This window comes from Hyperolius riggenbachi, chromosome 11, assembly GCF_040937935.1.
Source record: "Hyperolius riggenbachi isolate aHypRig1 chromosome 11, aHypRig1.pri, whole genome shotgun sequence".
Lineage (NCBI taxonomy): Eukaryota > Metazoa > Chordata > Amphibia > Anura > Hyperoliidae > Hyperolius > Hyperolius riggenbachi.
In genome coordinates, this window is record NC_090656.1 from 7,980,013 (window position 1) to 7,997,374 (window position 17,362).

General features: G+C 47.6%; 1 protein-coding gene across 4 annotated transcripts in view; it reads left to right on the forward strand.

Moving 5' to 3' along the window:
- TDRD12 (tudor domain containing 12) overlaps positions 1-17,362 on the forward strand; it is a 269,251-nt gene that overhangs the window by 53,026 nt on the left and 198,863 nt on the right. For all 4 annotated transcript variants that reach the window (XM_068261508.1, XM_068261507.1, XM_068261506.1 and 1 more), the window contains exons 4-8: positions 7,290-7,426; positions 9,201-9,320; positions 10,563-10,618; positions 16,609-16,694; positions 16,824-17,043. In XM_068261508.1, the coding sequence (XP_068117609.1) occupies positions 7,290-7,426; positions 9,201-9,320; positions 10,563-10,618; positions 16,609-16,694; positions 16,824-17,043 (619 nt within the window). The remainder of the gene's footprint in view (positions 1-7,289; positions 7,427-9,200; positions 9,321-10,562; positions 10,619-16,608; positions 16,695-16,823; positions 17,044-17,362) is intronic.

Consider the following 17,362-nt stretch of genomic DNA (forward strand, 5'->3'; position numbering starts at 1 on the left):
GTGTGAACCCGGCCTTACCCACCCTGTTTTAATAGAACCGGCAAATGATTATTTAATTGGGGGCATCCATCTTTTTGGTTGAAAGGAGGTGACAGGGAGCATGAGACACAGTTCCAACTGTCCTGGGTTCTGCGCGCGCTCGGCTTCAAATCTCAAATTCAAAATGAAAAACAAATTTGTGCCAAAACAGAACGAGAACATCAGAGATCCCATCACGCTTTGCACAGCATCAGGGGAAAAAGGCCCGGGCAGATTTCTTCTGTGCAGCTAAAAACGAGGTTTGGGTAAGAAAAATAAAGTTCTGATGCTGTGAAACTGTTAAACACAAAGCCTTTTCAGTGCTGCTGAGTAGATCTTTAGTCTGGAGGTTACTTCAAAGGGGTTCCGTGAAGGGTTTAAAAAACAAAAAACTGACACCCTGGGCTTCTATTGGCCCCCTTCAGCTGCCATGTCTCGCGCCGTCCTACGATCCTCTGTTACTCACCGCTGTTCCCGGTCTAATTCTTTTAATAAAACTGTGGCTGCGCTTGTGCTCGCTCCCGTCAGCGGGCGCTTACTGCGCAGACGCAGTACAAGGTTTTCTCGTACTGCACCTGCGCAGTAATCTCCCAGAGGTGGGCGCACCCAGTATGGCACGGGACATGACAGCTGCAGGGGGCCGATGGAAGCCCCGGGTAAGCGTCAGTTTTTTGTTTTTTAAAGAAAACATTTTCAGCTTTATTTCTTCTATCCTATACCTGTTGTAATGTGGTCTGGATTACTGCAGCCTTTTCTAGTTGCACTGTCTCTGTAATATATCTAATCTTCTTTTCTTTGTCATGTTTTGTCGACCCAGGGAGGAATGGGCTGCCTCTTTTGTAATGAATGCACGTTAGGCACGCCCCCTGCAGGCTCTGTGTGCTTTTACTCCTCACAGACAGCTTCTCTGCTCTGTTTCAGCTTGTCTGTGATGCATTTTGTGAGGCTGAGGGGGGAGGGAGCTTCCTGTCACATGCTGAGAAACTGAGAATCCCAGACTGGAGGGCAAATGTGTGTGTATTAGGCCTGAACGATTTTAGGAAAAGATTGAATTGCACGATTTTTGGCAGAAATTGCGATTTCGATTCTGTAGACGATTTTTGCTACACAACTGTCTGCCCCATTCACCACTGGCTCTCACCCGGAGAGGGAGGGGGCATGGTCCGATTTGTTAACCCCTCACTGGCCTCCTCTCCAGGATCTACAGTTCTCTGTTTCATTTACATGCAGAGTGGCAAAGAAAACCGCAGCAAAACCGAAGCTCTGACGATCTGACACATCTGTTTGTCTGTGTGTGTCTGTGTGTGTGTGTCTGTCTGTATGGATAGATAGACAGACAGACAGACAGACAGACAGACACACACCCACCTACCTACCTACCTTCCTGGTTAGCGGCCATGTTTTTTGTTTGTAAACACTGCTTAAAACTGCCGATTAAAAGTCAGGATCGCGGTGGGGAGCAGTGGAAGCTGCAAAGGGGGATCCAGGAGATCAGTGACTCGATTGGTATGTGTTTTATTGTACAAATCGGACAGTACAGATTCTCTTTAAATCCTCCACAGAACCCCTTTAAAGTTTATATCCTTGTGCCATATCTGTGTGGCAGTAACATGGCTGTGGAGTTGGAGCAATTTTTGGGTACCTGGAGTCTGAGCCGGTGGTTTCATATACAGTATGTTCACAAAAGAGCTTGTAGAACAGCTTGTTAATTCAGTCCAGTTTCCTGAAAAGTAAATAGAAGCTAAAAGGCTGATATCTGTCGGAGGAAATACTGACAATAACTTGCTGTTAAGTTCAGTGTCATTACTTCTGTTTGTTTTTCAGCCAAAGAAAGCCATGTTGGTTCTAAACAGTAGATATGACAGTCAGATTCAGTCTAAAAAATATCCATTAAACTGAAAATAAAAATGACTAATTTCTGTTACTAATGTTTTATTTGCCATTGTTACTACACATACAATGATCTCAGAAGTTTATTTCTACTTCACTTTAAAGTAAACCTTAAGTCAACAGTAAAAAATGAGATATATTCACCTGGGGCTTCCCTCAGCCCCCAGCAGCCGATCGGTGCCCTCGCAGCTCCGCTCCGATGTCCCAGGACCCGCCGGCGAGCACTTCCGGTTTGGCCGTCACCGGCCGACAGGCATGGGAACGCGAGTGATTGTTCGCGTTCCCAGCCTGTATATCGCCCCCTATGCTGCTATTCACTAGCGGCCCCTTATGACGTACGACGCTCATGCGGGGGAAGGAAGTACTGAGGCATCGGTAGTCATAACTACCGCTACGATCTTTCGTCCTCTGTCATGCTGCCGCCATCCAGGATACAAGACAGTGTTCTCCCCAGGCCTAATTAGGTGGGCGGGCCGCCCGGCTGTTTTGAAACCCCGCCCGCCTGTTTTGAAACCTGGTCGGCACCATTTTTCAAAGTATTTTGTCATTCTGAGCGGCGATCCTCAAGAAAATGGCTGCCGCACAGGGGACACTTTTTTTAAGCCGACGTTTGCTCACACTGGAGTAAGCTGCGGGTCCCTCCCCTCCCAGAGTGTCTCTCTCCTCTCCCTCCCCGCCTCTATGCAGACGCTTCCTCTTCTCCGGTTTCACTACTCAGCGCAATGCTGTCACGTGCTGCCTGGCTGGGCTCCTTCGGACACATCCTCCAGAGCCAGCGCGGGTGGATTCAATAGAGAATTACATGATGCAGCCAGACAGATCGGGATGAGGACACGCATACATGCTTGAAATTCCTTTGGGTGAGCTGCTTATCTGTGCTGTTTCTTCTCCCCCCCCCCCTCACTAATCACTCCAAGCTCTAACACCTCTCACTTCAGCGTTCTGCATTAACTCCCTCACTGCTGGTTAGGAGTTCTTAGTTGGAATATGTGCACTGTCACTTTCACTCTTTTCTAGGATATGATAGTTTTCTTGCCTTGCAATTCTGCCCACATCACCATAAGCCTGACCTACTCTCCCCCACCCCACTAGCCACCAGCCTGACCTACTTACCCACCCACATATTCCACTAGCCACCAGCCTGACCTACTCACCCACCCACTAGCCACCAGCCTGACCTACTTACCCACCCACCTATTCCACTAGCCACCAGCCTGACCTACTCTCCCCCACCCCACTAGCCACCAGCCTGACCTACTTACCCACCCACATATTCCACTAGCCACCAGCCTGACCTACTCACCCACCCACTAGCCACCAGCCTGACCTACTTACTAACCCACCTATTCCACTAGCCACCAGCCTGACCTACTCACCCTCAACCCACTAGCCACCAGCCTGACCTACTCACCCCCAACCCCACCAGCCACCAGCCTGACCTACTTACCCACCCACTAGCCACCAGCCTGACCTACTTACCCACCCACCTATTCCACTAGCCACCAGCCTGACCTACTCACCCCCACCCCACTAGCCACCAGCCTGACCTACTTACCCACCCACCCACTAGCCACCGGCCTGACCTACTTATCCCCACCCCACTAGCCACCAGCCTGACCTACTTACCCACCCACTAGTCACCAGCCTGACCTACTTACCCACCCACCTATTCCACTAGCCACCAGCCTGACCTACTCACCCCCACCCCACCAGCCACCAGCCTGACCTACTCACTCCCACCCCACTAGCCACCAGCCTGACCTACTTACCCATCCACCCACTAGCCACCAGCCTGACCTACTCACCCCCACCCCACTAGCCACCAGCCTGACCTACTTACCCACCCACCCACTAGCCTGACCTATTTACCCACCCACCCACTAGCCTGACCCACTTACCCACCCACCCATTCCACTAGCCACCAGCCTGACCTATTTACCCACCCACCCACTAGCCTGACCTATTTACCCACCCACCCACTAGCCTGACCCACTTACCCACCCACCCATTCCACTAGCCACCAGCCTGACCTACTCACCCCCACCCCACTAGCCACCAGCCTGACCTACTTACCCACCCACCTATTCCACTAGCCACCAGCCTGACCTACTTATCCCCACCCCACTAGCCACCAGCCAGACTTACTTACCCACCCACCCCACTAGCCACCAGCCTGACCTACTTACCCACCCACCCCACTAGCCACAAGCCTGACCTACTTACCCACCCACCCCACTAGCCACCAGCCTGATCTAATTTGTCACCCATCCACCCCACTAGCCCGACCTACTTACCCACCCACCCCATGAGCCACCAGCCCGTCGTACCTACCCACACCACTAGCCAGCAGCCTGACCTACCTAACACACTAGTCCACCTCACTAGCCACCAGCCTGACCTACCTACCCACTCCACCAGTCTGACCTACATTTGACATTGGGGTAATGGTTTATGCATTGGAAATTTTGAGTAATAGTTTCTACATTGGACATCTGGGGTAATGGAAATGCTGCCTTATTATATATTTGTTTTTTGGGGGAAAACGTTGTGTAATTACCTTTATGGACAATTTGCCTAGCTGTGTTTTGGGGAAAAAAATCAGGGCCCTTTTGAGTTAAACTGTTACAATGCAGTTGGCTACGCCCATGTCATAGCCACGCCCATTTTCCAGCATATGTCATGGTCACGCCCATTTTATGCCACCCGGCTACTTTTTCATGCCACCCGGCTGGAAAAAAATTCTGGGGAGAACACTGCAAGATAACAGCTGTTGCCTGCAATTAGCCCTGGATTGCTTCTCATCTGCCATCCCCCAAACACCCCCCCCCCCCCTCGCTGTACAGGAACTTCTAAGATTACAGCCGCTGCCAGCAATTAGCCCTGGATCGCTTCTCATCTGGCCCCCCCGGCCGCCGTGCAGGAACTTACAAGATTACAGCCTCTGTAATTAGCCCTGAATCACTCCTCTTCCGGCCCCACCCCCTTCCCTTCCTGCACAAAACATGGGGTAGGGTACTTAGTCTAGCTGGTGGGGGCAGCGGTGGCTAGTGTAGCTGGGCACTGAAGCTAAGTTATTATAGCTGGTGGGAACAGCTTGGGAGAAAAGGCCTACAAGACACCCCTGCACCATGGATGCACCCAGGTTTAGTTAAATATATTTTCTTCCCCTGGTTTTGTCCTCTAAACCTGGGTGCGTCTTATAGTCCGAAAAATACGGTAATTGATAAAAATAAAATTTCAGCCCAGTTACAAGCAAAATAATCACTGTTGTTCCTGATTAACTTCACATCAGTATTACTTTTCTTTCCTTAATTGTATTATATTATTGCTCTTTGGGAGCTTAAGGCCTCTTTTCCACTAACTGTTTACAGGCAGTGAAATGCCTCTCAAACTCTCACAACTGCTCGCTGCTGCCTGGTAACTGCTCGCTGCTGCCTGGTAACTGCTCGCTGCTGCCTGGCACCTGCTTGCTGAGCACACAGCTCAACAGTTCGTGGAAAAGAGGCCTAAAAAAGTTACCTAGATAACGTGGAAATAGGTGAAAAAGCTTTGTAAATCATGTTCTATGTAGGACCAACCTGTGAGGCTTCAGTTCTTCTGCCGGACAGATTTCCGCATCCCCCTTGTACTTCCGCTTAGCGAGAAGTACAAGGAGGGTAAACAAAAATGAAGGTGGCCATCTTGTGGCCAAATAGTAAAACTACAGCTACACATTTTTTACATTACAATTTACACAGATAACAACATTAAAAATGACCTGTTTATGTCCCACACCAAAATGTTAACCAAATAAAAATTTTAATGGGAAAAATTTTTTTTACAATAAAAAAAAAAAGACATAAATAGTTACCTAAGGGTCTGAACTTTTTAAATATGCATTTGAAGGGGATATACTAGAAACATTTTTAAAATAATAAGCTTGTAAATAGTGATGGATGCAAAACGGAAAAAATGCACCTTTATTTCCAAATAAAATATTTGCACCATACATTGTGATAGGGACATAATTTAAATGGTATAATAACCGGGACATACGGGCAAATAAAATACAAAGGTTTTAATTATGGTATGGATTATTTTAAAGCTATAATGGGTAAAAACTGAGAAATAATGATTTTTTTCCATTGTTTTCTTATTAATCCTGTTAAAATGCATTTACAGTAAAGTGGCTCTTAGCAAAATGTACCCCCCACAGAAAGCCTAATTAGTGGCGGACAAAAGATATAGATCAATAAATTGTGATAAGTAGTGATAAAGTTATTAGCGAATGAATGGGAGGTGAAAATTTCTCCGATGCATAAGGTGAAAAATCCCCGCGGGCTGAAATGGTTAAAAGGCATTTTATGACAAGTTGTGGAAATTTCACCTAGGAGAAAACTCAGGAGAAAAAGTGAATTGCATATGGCCCATGGTGTATGTAACCCAGTCACGTTTGTACTATGGATTTACTAGTGGTCTTCTCTTTTTGTCATAAATTAGCTAGCATGCCTGTGAGACCTTCCTGAAAAGGCAGTTAAGGCATCTTATTACATTTATGTTGGCAAAAGAATGTTTCTTCTCTGAATGTTCAGTGTATATAAGCTGTGTTTAATGGAACACAAGTAGCTGTGTAATAATTTCTCTACTTTTCATGTTAAATATCAGAGGCAAAATCTGTAATTCATTGTGTGTGTGTGATTTTAGCTACTTTTGGAATGTCTCATTTGCAAAGGTGTGAATCTTTGCATTCTGGCATTCTAAGAACAGTGTAATATTGAAGCAGAGTTATATGAAAAGCAGGTGTCATGTTTCACACACACCATTACAAATGTTTATGTTGCACATTAGATACATTTCCTCTGCTCTCTGTGAGAGAAAGCTCTGCCTGTCTCTGACTGAGCTCTCTGCACATACAGGGTTAACAGATGCACTGTGAGGGAATCTTCTCTCTCCCGCCCCCCCCCCCCCCCTCCTCCCTCCTCATGGCTCAGTCTGGGGTCAGATTAGAGGACTGCTGTCAGAAAAGTGTAACAGGAATAAGAGAACAGTAAACAAAGAGATAAGGATTCAAATATATACACCAGTACTTAGCAGCACTTCCCAAACATTTCCTATCTCAATTGAGGAAAAAAAATATGTTAATTGATAGTGTTCCTTTAACAGCTTGTCAATATTTAGGAACAAAGCATGTAGGCTTATTAGCCAAAAGATTATTTACCTCTAAGTTAGCCAATAAATGGTATCATCCTGATTCAAAACTTCTTCCTATGACAAATTCTGAAATGGTAAACTTCTGCTATAGTAAACTACGTTTCCTGGTTCCTTTGAGTTCACTGTAAATGAATTCTACACATTTTAACCAGTGTTAGATTATTGTGTGCCTGGTTTCTTCTTTCCCGCAGCTCTGTGTGGCATTCTGTGAAGACCTGAAAAGTTGGTGCCGTGCGAAATTAGAAGCCGCCACATGCAGCGAGGAGGGCGGGCTGGTTGAGTGCTTTTTATTGGATTACGGCATCGATTGCCCCATAAAGAAAACAAAGTATGAATATGTTTTCTCACTCTCCAGATCTTTTTGCCTATCTCTGTCTCAACACTTTCTCCTCTCTTCTCTTTTTATTTGGCCTAATATTAATATTTAAAGTGTTCCCAAAGTAAAAATGTCATGACGGGCTCTGTTTTAATGATATGACTGGTGGGTCTCCCGGTTAAATACTTTGGATCAGTTCATCTCGGCTCTGAGAGCCGAGCACCAAATCTGGGCGCCATCATAGCAGCAATGCTATGATGTGCGCCCCGACTAGCACTAATTCGGGGCTCTGGCGGCTGCCAGACCCCAAATTACATCTCCCTCAAAGTTGAGACTACTCGGAGGGGGAATAGTATTTAAAGGGAACCTTAACTGAACGGGGGGTAAAGAGTTTCACTTACCTGGGGCTATTACCAGCCCCCTGCAGCAGTCCTGTGCCCTCAGAGCCGCTCTGGAATCCTCCGGTCCCCCGCTGTCACTTAGTTTCGTTTTTGACGACTCACCAGTCGGCCGGCATGCGTATTATTGGACGCATTCCCTACTGCAATTAGCGCTGTTGCGGACCGCAACACGTACAAATATACGCGTTGCCGCATTCCGCACACATAGATATGTGGCAACGCGTATCTTTGTACGCGTTGCAGTCCGCAACAATGCTAATTGCAGTAGGGAATGCGTCCAATAATACGCATGCCGGCCGGCCGACTGGTGAGTCGTCAAAAACGAAACTAAGTGACAGCGGGGGACCGGAGGATTCCTGAGTGGCTCCGAGGGCACAGGACTGCTGCAGGGGGCTGGTAATAGCCCCAGGTAAGTGAAACTCTTTACCCCCCTGTTCAGTTAAGGTTCCCTTTAACACCGCCTGTGAATTTGGCGGCAGCAGAGAGAGCCGTCATTTGGCTCTCCCCGCGCCGAACTGAGCGGCGCTGAAGTAATATGTACTCAAATACTTAATCAACATATTGCACCCAGGCAGGTGATCGCTCCACCCCCCTCAGAATTGCAGCTGTGGCGTGGTTCCCCTTCCAGCCATCTGCATAGCTGCGGTCTGCCCCCAGCTTTACGTAATTAGTAGCTATGGAGCTGGGGGTTGCCGGCGGAGGTATATGAAGACCTTCGGCAGAGTCTTGAAACATGGCCACAACTGCGTTCCCAGGAAGGGGGAAGGGGTGGAGAGTCCCAATTACGTTGGATCAGATAAGTAGCTAAGACACCTGGCATGATGTGCTCTCTTTTTATACTGGAGGTAATCTTTAAAGTGTATCCGAGAGGATTTAAATAGAAGAATTTATACTTCACTGGGGCTTCCTCCAGCCCTGCGTACTCTCAAGTGGCTCCATTTGTCTTAAATCTTCCCCTGTACAAAGGCTTTAGTAGCAATAGTCGGGCTGTATCGCACATGCCCAGCTTTGTGCGCTCTACCATTGGCATAGAATGTTCCCGGTGACTGAGGTATGCGTGGGGTGATGCCGTTCCAGCTATGATACCCCCGAAGTGTGGCACTGCGCAGTAGCAGGGACCTGTTCGGGGAGGTGCTGTAATTAGGTTAATTTTCAGAAGCAAAATCTAGTTATTGCGATATTGATAAGAGGGAGTTGTGAATATGTTGACAGTATGGCTGATCACGGTGGTGCATTATGTTTGGAAGGGCCACAAGTAGCTTACTATAAGGAGACCCCAATGTCTAGGTCTGTCCTTATGTCTGTATTCTTATGTCTTGTATTCTTCTAATCTGTATTACCAGATTTTTGCTGTTATCACCGATGAATACTTTCTTTTTCTCTAGTATCCGGTTTCCAGTAAAAGAATGTGAGCTGCTTCCATTCAGAGCAGTGAAATTTCAGTTACACTACGTCCAGCCCATATCGCTCTTCTTCAATGTAATTGAGAATAAGATGGACTTCAAGTGAGTTCCCTTCTTGATATTTGTGGGTGACTCTACCTACTGGGAGAAGGGAGCTTCCTAATGTTAATGTGGGTTTCTATGCTTTGTTGTGAGAAAATCTACTTGGTTGGGGGCACTTTGCCCGTTTGGGGGCACTGTGTTTAAATGGGTGAGGAACATTAAAGGACCACTGAAAATCTTAAAAATAAAAAACAAAGGCCATGCTGTGAATCCCCCATGAAGAGATGGACTAGCCCAAAACCTGTTGGTTCTGTCAGTTTTATACTGCCTACTGTAAGTGACCGCAACGTAGAACAGTAATGTTTGACGTATTTTACTCTGGAAAAAATGTACTTCTTAGTTGTATGATTTTATACATATGTTACATTTTAAGATTTTTGCAACAGCGATCCTTTAACACTTGAGGGGAGCAGCAGCTGGTGGTCAGTTGTGTAAGTCGCTTGATGCAAAGTTACACGCCGTTACTGCCATGCACCCAATGGGCCACATGCCACAGATTTTCCAGCAGGTCTGGATCGATGTTTTTGATTGAATTCGGCCCGAAATAAATTGAATCCAAGATCGGGTGGAAATGTTGCGCCACGGAAGTTTGATGATATTTAGTAATTGGATGGTTAATTAGGCCACAAAATCACTAGATGTCTGTCCACCTTTAGAGTGTAGATGTCGGAGGACATCCCACTAACATTTGGGGTTCACTCTGCTTTACGGGACTGCACTGCTTAGTATGGCCCGGTGCACACCAAAACCCGCTAGCAGATGCGCAAAATGCTAGCAGATTTTTCAACGCTTTTTTAAATTTTTCTGAGGCGTTTTGCGGATTGCTGCTGCGGATTTCAGTGTAGTAGATTTCATATATTGTTACAGTAAAGCTGTTACTGAACAGCTTCTGTAACAAAACCTCCTGGAAAACCGCTCTGATCTGCCGTTTTTCAGAGCGGTTTGCGTTTTTCCTATACTTAACATTGAGGCAGAAACGCCTCCGCAATCCAAAAAATGCCTCACCCCGGGAGTATGCGTTTCTGCAAAACGCCTCCCGCTCTGGTGTGCACCACCCCATTGAGATACATTGACCAAGCGTATCCGCAGCCGCAAGCGGCTGCAGAAACGATCAAAAAGCCGCTCGGTGTGCACCAGCCCTGTGTGGGTTCATTCTGCTTAACTAGGAAAGAACTCTGTATATTATTTGTTTTTTTTTTTTGTTTTTTTCATCAGTCTTTATATTTTTCATTTTTGTTTTAGACCATCGAAATCCTGGGATACCGCCGCTGTTCACTACTTTGAGCAGCTCTTGGAGGGTAACTTTCTAACGCATTACTGTGGTCTTAAAGCTTCTTAAAATGTGGCTAGGATTACACTACACCTTTCCTTTTTTTCTGATTGATTGACATTTGAATAATCTGACCAATGTATCATGCACATGCTCACTTTTTCCCATGTATGTAAAAAATAAAACTTGAAAATTGAAGAATTTGCTAGTGTATAAAAATCAAGAAATTGGCAATTTATCATATGCCATTCATTTTTCTTAAAAAGTTGTTTAGAGACAACAGCCACTCACAATTGACTTTTCTCAATAAAATGGGGGGGGGGGGGGGGGTGCAACGTTTTGATTTTTTTTTTTTTTTGTACAACCACCAATTTTTTTTTTTTTTTTTTTTTTTTTGCCATTGAATTGAAGATTTTCTCGTATCTTTGCCATTAAATTGAAGATATTCTCGTATCATGTTTGTTTGTTGCCACCTTAACCACCTTAGAGGGATACTTAAGTCGCCTAATAAAAAAAAAAGTTTCACTCACCTGGGGCTTCTACCAGCCCCCTGCAGGCCATCCTGTGCCCTCGCAGTCACCCACAGATGCTCTGGTTCCCCGCCGTGGGTTAGTTTTGTTTTTGCAGAGTGGGAGTCGGCGGGTCACTGCACCTGCGCAGCTCTTGCCACGAGTATACTCGTTCCCTTCTGCAACATGTGCAGGACCCGAACAAAGATGCGCGTGGCCAGAGCTGCACAGGCGCATTGTCCCACCGACTCCAAGTGGACGAAAACAAAACTAACCCGTGCCGACAGGAGCGCACAGCAGAACTGCAGCGTGGGAATCACAAGATGGTGCCGCACCGGTAGCCACGGCCACAGGGCTCCGGCCTCTTCTTTCTTTTACTATCTCTTTCTCTCCCTGGTCCCCCCCTGGTCTACAGGGGAGGATGCGGAGACACGGGAGAGGACACGCGGAGACATGCGAATACTTGGGCTGGTTCGGGGCACCCGGTCTCGGATGCTGGCTGCGGGCCAATCAGCTGATCGGCTGTTCGGGGACCTCATGCTCGCCGCACCTTCAGCACTGCTCGGCTCGATCCAGCCCTGCTCACCACCGTGCAAGGGAGCCATCCACCACTGCTGGCTGCCACATCGCCTTTGGACCAGCAAGATAGGAGGAACGAGGGCCCGCAGGATCCCACGTGGTGCAGCCGCGGCTCTGCTGCCGGGGCAACCAGACGCAGCCGAGGAAATGCAGCTGCTCTGCGACGATCCGAGGACCCGAAGACTGCCTGTCCCACACTGGTGTAGGTTCAACACCACTGCCAGGGAAAGGAGACACTGCCAAGGACATGTGGCTACCCTGCCATGTACTGAGGGCGCACTACACCCTGGAGAGGCCATCACAGAAACATGCGGGGCCTCTCCAACGCTGTGATGCGGATGGTATGTACACCACCACTCACCCTGCTCCCTGTTCTGCTCCTTATGGCCACTAAGAATCAAGGCCGCGGCCGCTCCACCACTGCAGCCCGTAGGGTATGTGCACCTCCGCTCACCCCAATTCCTCTCCTGCTTCATCAAGCCAGGCTCTGCTCCCTACCACCGAGCCTTAATAGTCACCAGCATCACAGTGCAGCTCTAGAGTACCCATCTGCTCTTATCCACCAGGCCACCAAGACCAGCCTACACAGCACCCCTGGTTCCCCGTAAGCCCTGGAAGGCCTAGTTCCAGTCACCAGAGGACCAGCTCCAGGACAAGTGGTCATCAGTCACCCCGACGCATCACCAGCTGCCTTGAGGGCTCCAGCCATCCCACGGGTCCCTGTCCTCCAGCACGCCTGTGAGCACCACCACCTAGCCCTGAGGATAGGTGAAAGCATGGAAGGATCTCACGGCCGTTCCCCCCACCGCTCACAGCTAGCAGGCGCTGCCAACTGACTCAGATCGCAGCACATCGGGGGTTTCAGCTGCTCCATTCCATGCTCCCAGCCTCTCACTGCACATGGGACACGCCATGGCAGGCCACACCCACCAAGGCCAGAGGATCCTTTTGTTTACCTGGATCCCCATGGGCCCTGGAGCTTGGTCCTTTCTCTGTACGCTTCAGCGGCCAGAAGCACGGGGTCCTATCTGCCTACATCCACCAGAGATCCCTGCACATCAACTGGACTGAGGGCCGGATCCAGGGGTGTTTTTTTTAATCTGCAGCCCATGGATTCTGCCTGTCTCTCTCTTCTTGCCTTGGTCTTCTCTTCATCTCTCTTATCTATCCTTTCTCTCTCTCTTCCACTATCCACACTTTCCAGGACACACTGCGGGGCATCTGGAACTGCTGTGGAGCGAGCGAGCGCCGTCGATAGTCGGCAGGCTGCTCCCCTCACATAGCATTCCAGATATCCCCACGCGTCCTTCACTACAGTTATAGGTGACATGTGTATATATAGGTATATGCTTGTACTACTGTACCTGATTGTATGTGTTTAATTGCTGCATGTGTTTGTACCATCTCCGACCCTGTATGAGCCAAAAATAATTCCCGGGTACAACCCCCGTTGTATTTGGCGAAATAAATTTGATTCTGATCTGATAGACCTCTAGGGGCTGGAAGAATCCCCAGGTAGGTAGAGCTGCACTTATGATATTCTTTACATTAGTATGAAACTTAACATTTCTTCTTGAGCTCTAAAAGCTTATTTACAGCATAACATATACTAGCACACAACAAAAAGTTAGCAGAACAGCATTCAAACAGTTCAACACAACACTTTATCCAGTGGAAGCTTCCTGCCAAGAGGTAATAACATTATCTTATCTTGCATTCTTTTGGCAGCTACAATTAGTATACATTCCTGGCAGTGCTGAAACTCAGCTGCTCTCATAGTAGAAGTAGAGAGCTGAAAAGTGTTCACAGCATACATTATATTATATAAATATAGCCGCTATGCAGTAAAATGCTATGGCAGCAGATAAACTTGTAGCATAGATGATAACGTAGGAAAACCCTTTTTTTTTTTTTTTTTTAATTGAATGTTATGCCAGTTTAATCCCGATTTAAAAACATCCACATTGGAAAAACGTGTTTTTTTCAAGCTGAAGATGTACTGTATTTTTTGGCATATAAGACAAACTTTTTCTCCCCCCAAAATGGGGAGAAAAAGGTCCTTGCATCTCAAAAATAGTGAGTTCCAAACTTGATTTTCGCCTGCTGATACGAACCGCCGACCTGCCAGGACTCAGTGTATCGCCCCCTGGTGTTGTCTCCTTGTTCCCCGCATGTCTCCCCGAGTAAAACGCACTATAAATTACTCCCACGCATGAATACAGGACTAGGCTTGCCTCCTCCAGCACCTTCAAACAAGCCCTCAAAACTCACCTCTTCAAGAAGGCCGACTCCACCTTGTTGATGCCCCAACTATCTGCCGAGAACTTCTCGATGTAGCCCTTCCCCCATCATGTCTCCGCCCCCTGCCTTTAGATTTTAAAGAGGAACTGTAACATAAAAAGATCCCCTGGGGGGTACTCACCTCGGGTGGGGGAAGCCTCCGGATCCTAATGAGGCTTCCCACGCCGTCCTCCATCCGTCAGGGGTCTCGCTGCAGCCCTCCGTGGAGTCCGGGCAGCGGTGACGTCAATATTTACCTTCCTGGCTCCTGCGCAGGCGCTCTGACGGCTGTCGGCTCCGAACTACACGGAAATACCCGATCGCCATCGGGTCCGCTCTACTGCGCAGGCGCAAGTTTGCTGCGCCTGCGCAGTAGAGCGGACCCGAATGAGATCGGGTATTTCCGTGTAGTTCGGAATGGAAAGCCGCCACAGCGCCCCCGCTGGAGCCAGCAAAGGTAAATATTGAAATGACAGTCGGCACAGTCGCCGGCTGTTCGGAGGGCTGCGGAGAGACCCCCGTGGGACAGAGGACGGCGTGGGAAGCCTCATTAGGATCCGGAGGCTTCCCCCACCCGAGGTGAGTACCCCCCAGGGGATCTTTTGAATGTTACAGAGTCTCTTTAAGCATTTGGCATTGCTCTCCCTCTTTGTGTCCCCTAATTGATTATGTATCCTGCCCACAGAATAACGTGAACTTGAATTACTTGAACTAATACTCCAGTGTATGACCTGGCATTGTGCGTCTTAGGCCTGGGACCCACTAGCAGCTCTTTTCTAAGCTCTAGGGATTTGTAAAGCTCTTGCTAATGTAATGTTGTGGGGGATTTTTAAAAATAAATCGCTCTAGTGAGATCACACCCATCGCATTGCGTTAGTAAGAGCTTTTCAAATCACATGTGCTTAGAAAAGCACTGCAAAGCGATATCTCAGTCGCTAGGGATTTTGTGGTAGCACTTTGCAAGCCATTTTGGGAGCCATTTCCCTGCTCCTGTATAATACATTAGAATGGAAACACTCCCAAAATGCTGCATGTTCTGTGATTGCGATTTGCCTAATCGCTATCGCTCTAGCGCAGGGGTCTCAAACTCGCGGCCCGCGGGCCATTTGCGGCCCTCGACACAATATTTTGTGGCCCGCGCCGGCAAAAGCTTCCTTACAGTTCGCTTCAGTGCTCCCAAGTAATCCGCCGCATCCCCGCCACTAAACGAGGGCTGCAGAGCCCCCAAATCACCCAGGGGGCAATCCGCCGGCATTTCCTGGAAGGGGTAGAGCTGTCAGCTTCAGCTCTGCCCCTCCTGACGTCAATTGCGGCGCATCGACGCCTCTGCCTGCCCCTCCCACTCTTCCTTCACAGAGGGGCGGGGAGAGGCGGCGATGTCAGGAGGGGCAGAGCTGAAGCTGAAAGCTCTGCCCCTTTCAGGAAATGCCGGCTCTGCAGCCCCTGTTTTGCGGCGGGGACACGGCGGATTACTTGTAATGGGAGCACTGAAGCAAACTATAAGGTAAAATAGGCAAAATAGTTTGCGTCAGTGTGAATTTGATTTTGAAATACAAGTCAATGCAAGGGGGGAGGGGGCTAGGGGGGACCAGAAGCTGCTGATTGACTTTTTTTGTGAAATCCCTTATGCGGCCCAGCCTCATCCTGACTTTGCCTCCTGCGGCCCCCAGGTAAATTGAGTTTGAGACCCCTGCTCTAGCGGAATCTGTCCCATCCATTTACATTGGCAGAGCATTTAGTAAAATCGCTAGGGATCGAAAGCGACCCCTAAACGATGATAAAACAAAAAACGCTCCAGTGGGTCCCAGCCTTACTGGTTATTACGTATATTGGGCTCTATTCACAAAACTTCTCATAAATGACTTTTTGATCCCCTAATTGATAAAAATAGCGTTTTGGGACATTCACAGGCAAAATAATCAAAGCAAGTTATTCCTGATAAACTTAATTTCAATATTACATTTCTTACCTTAGTTATATTTTTGCTCTTCAGGAGCTTAAAGGACACCCGAGGCAAAATAAACTAATGAAATAAACAATTGTTTCTATCTTCCTTCTGCTAAAAATGACTTTTTTAATATATTCCACAGTTTTTGTTTTGTTTAAATCTACTTTTTAAGCTGTTTTGCTCAATGACACGTTCATCGAAGTATCCCAGAGCTAAAATCTATGAACTATTGACCCTTTTTATCCCTGTCCTGCTCTCAGATGCCATTTTCTGTTAGGAAAGCGATAGTTGGAATTTCTTATCAGTGAGGGTCACACTGTAGTCACTTCCTGTCTCAGGACTGAGTCAGCCACTTACATACCTGATTTAACTCTTTCAGGCAGAGAAAGAAAAAAAGGAACACAACCTAGTTATTTGTGTGCTTAGCACTGTACATACCCATGTCTATCTCATCATGTCACACGTCACCTCAGGTATCCTTTAAAAAAATAACATAGATCAGGTGAAAACAGGTGGAAAAGCTTTGCGAATCACGCCCATTGTGTTGTCTGTCAGCCATATTATGATTTGGCACTAAATAAATCCAATTAGTAATGACTGTGAGGTGCATCAGCAGTGGAGGTGAACTGACAAAGAGAACCCCTCGGCCACATCGAGATAGTGAAGTACGCAATTCATGTTTTTCCCTTTCTTCACTTGCAGAAGCAACAAAGATTGAGGCTCAGTTATGTGCGATGGAGAACAACTGCATGAGTGTGTCTCTGTATGTCACCCAGCAGGACACTGTGGTAAGTGGCAGCAGTTTTTGCCATCAAAGTATTTCTAGGACAGGGCTGTGGAGTCGGAGTACATTTGGGTACCTGGAGTCGGAGGTGTCATAGGTTGAGTCTTGACAAACGGCTATTTTCTTCTTTTAGCTTTGCGTTAATGATGAGCTTGTGGCGAAACGGTTTGCCGGTTACAAGAGTGAGAAAAGCTATACCGATGTGGAACATAAGAATGGGGAACGAATCCTCCCTCTGGTGGAGGAGGTGTCTACTGGTGAACAGAGTTCAGTAATGGAGAATGTGAAAACAAAGATCACTCCAGTCCTCTGGTCATCGTGGACCAAAGTAACTCACAGTGGGAAGCTTGCAGGTAGGAAGGAGACACTGTCTTCCATTCTCTCTCCCCCCCCCCCCCCCCCTACACTGAATTTAAAGCGGACCTCCGGTGTTACTTGCCGTTAGTGGCAGGGACAATATCTCTATGCTGAAATGTCATATTCTGCAGCCAGCGCTCTCTGCTGCCATGCTAACAGCAGAGCTCCGTATCTGTTAGGAGCACATTTCATTGCCTCCTGACCCTGTGAGCTAATCACAGTGATCACAGCTCGGTTTTAGAAAAATAAAAACCTAATGAGGCTTCCCCCATACTCCTAAATGTGCGCACACACGCTGTACTTTTTTTAAACTAT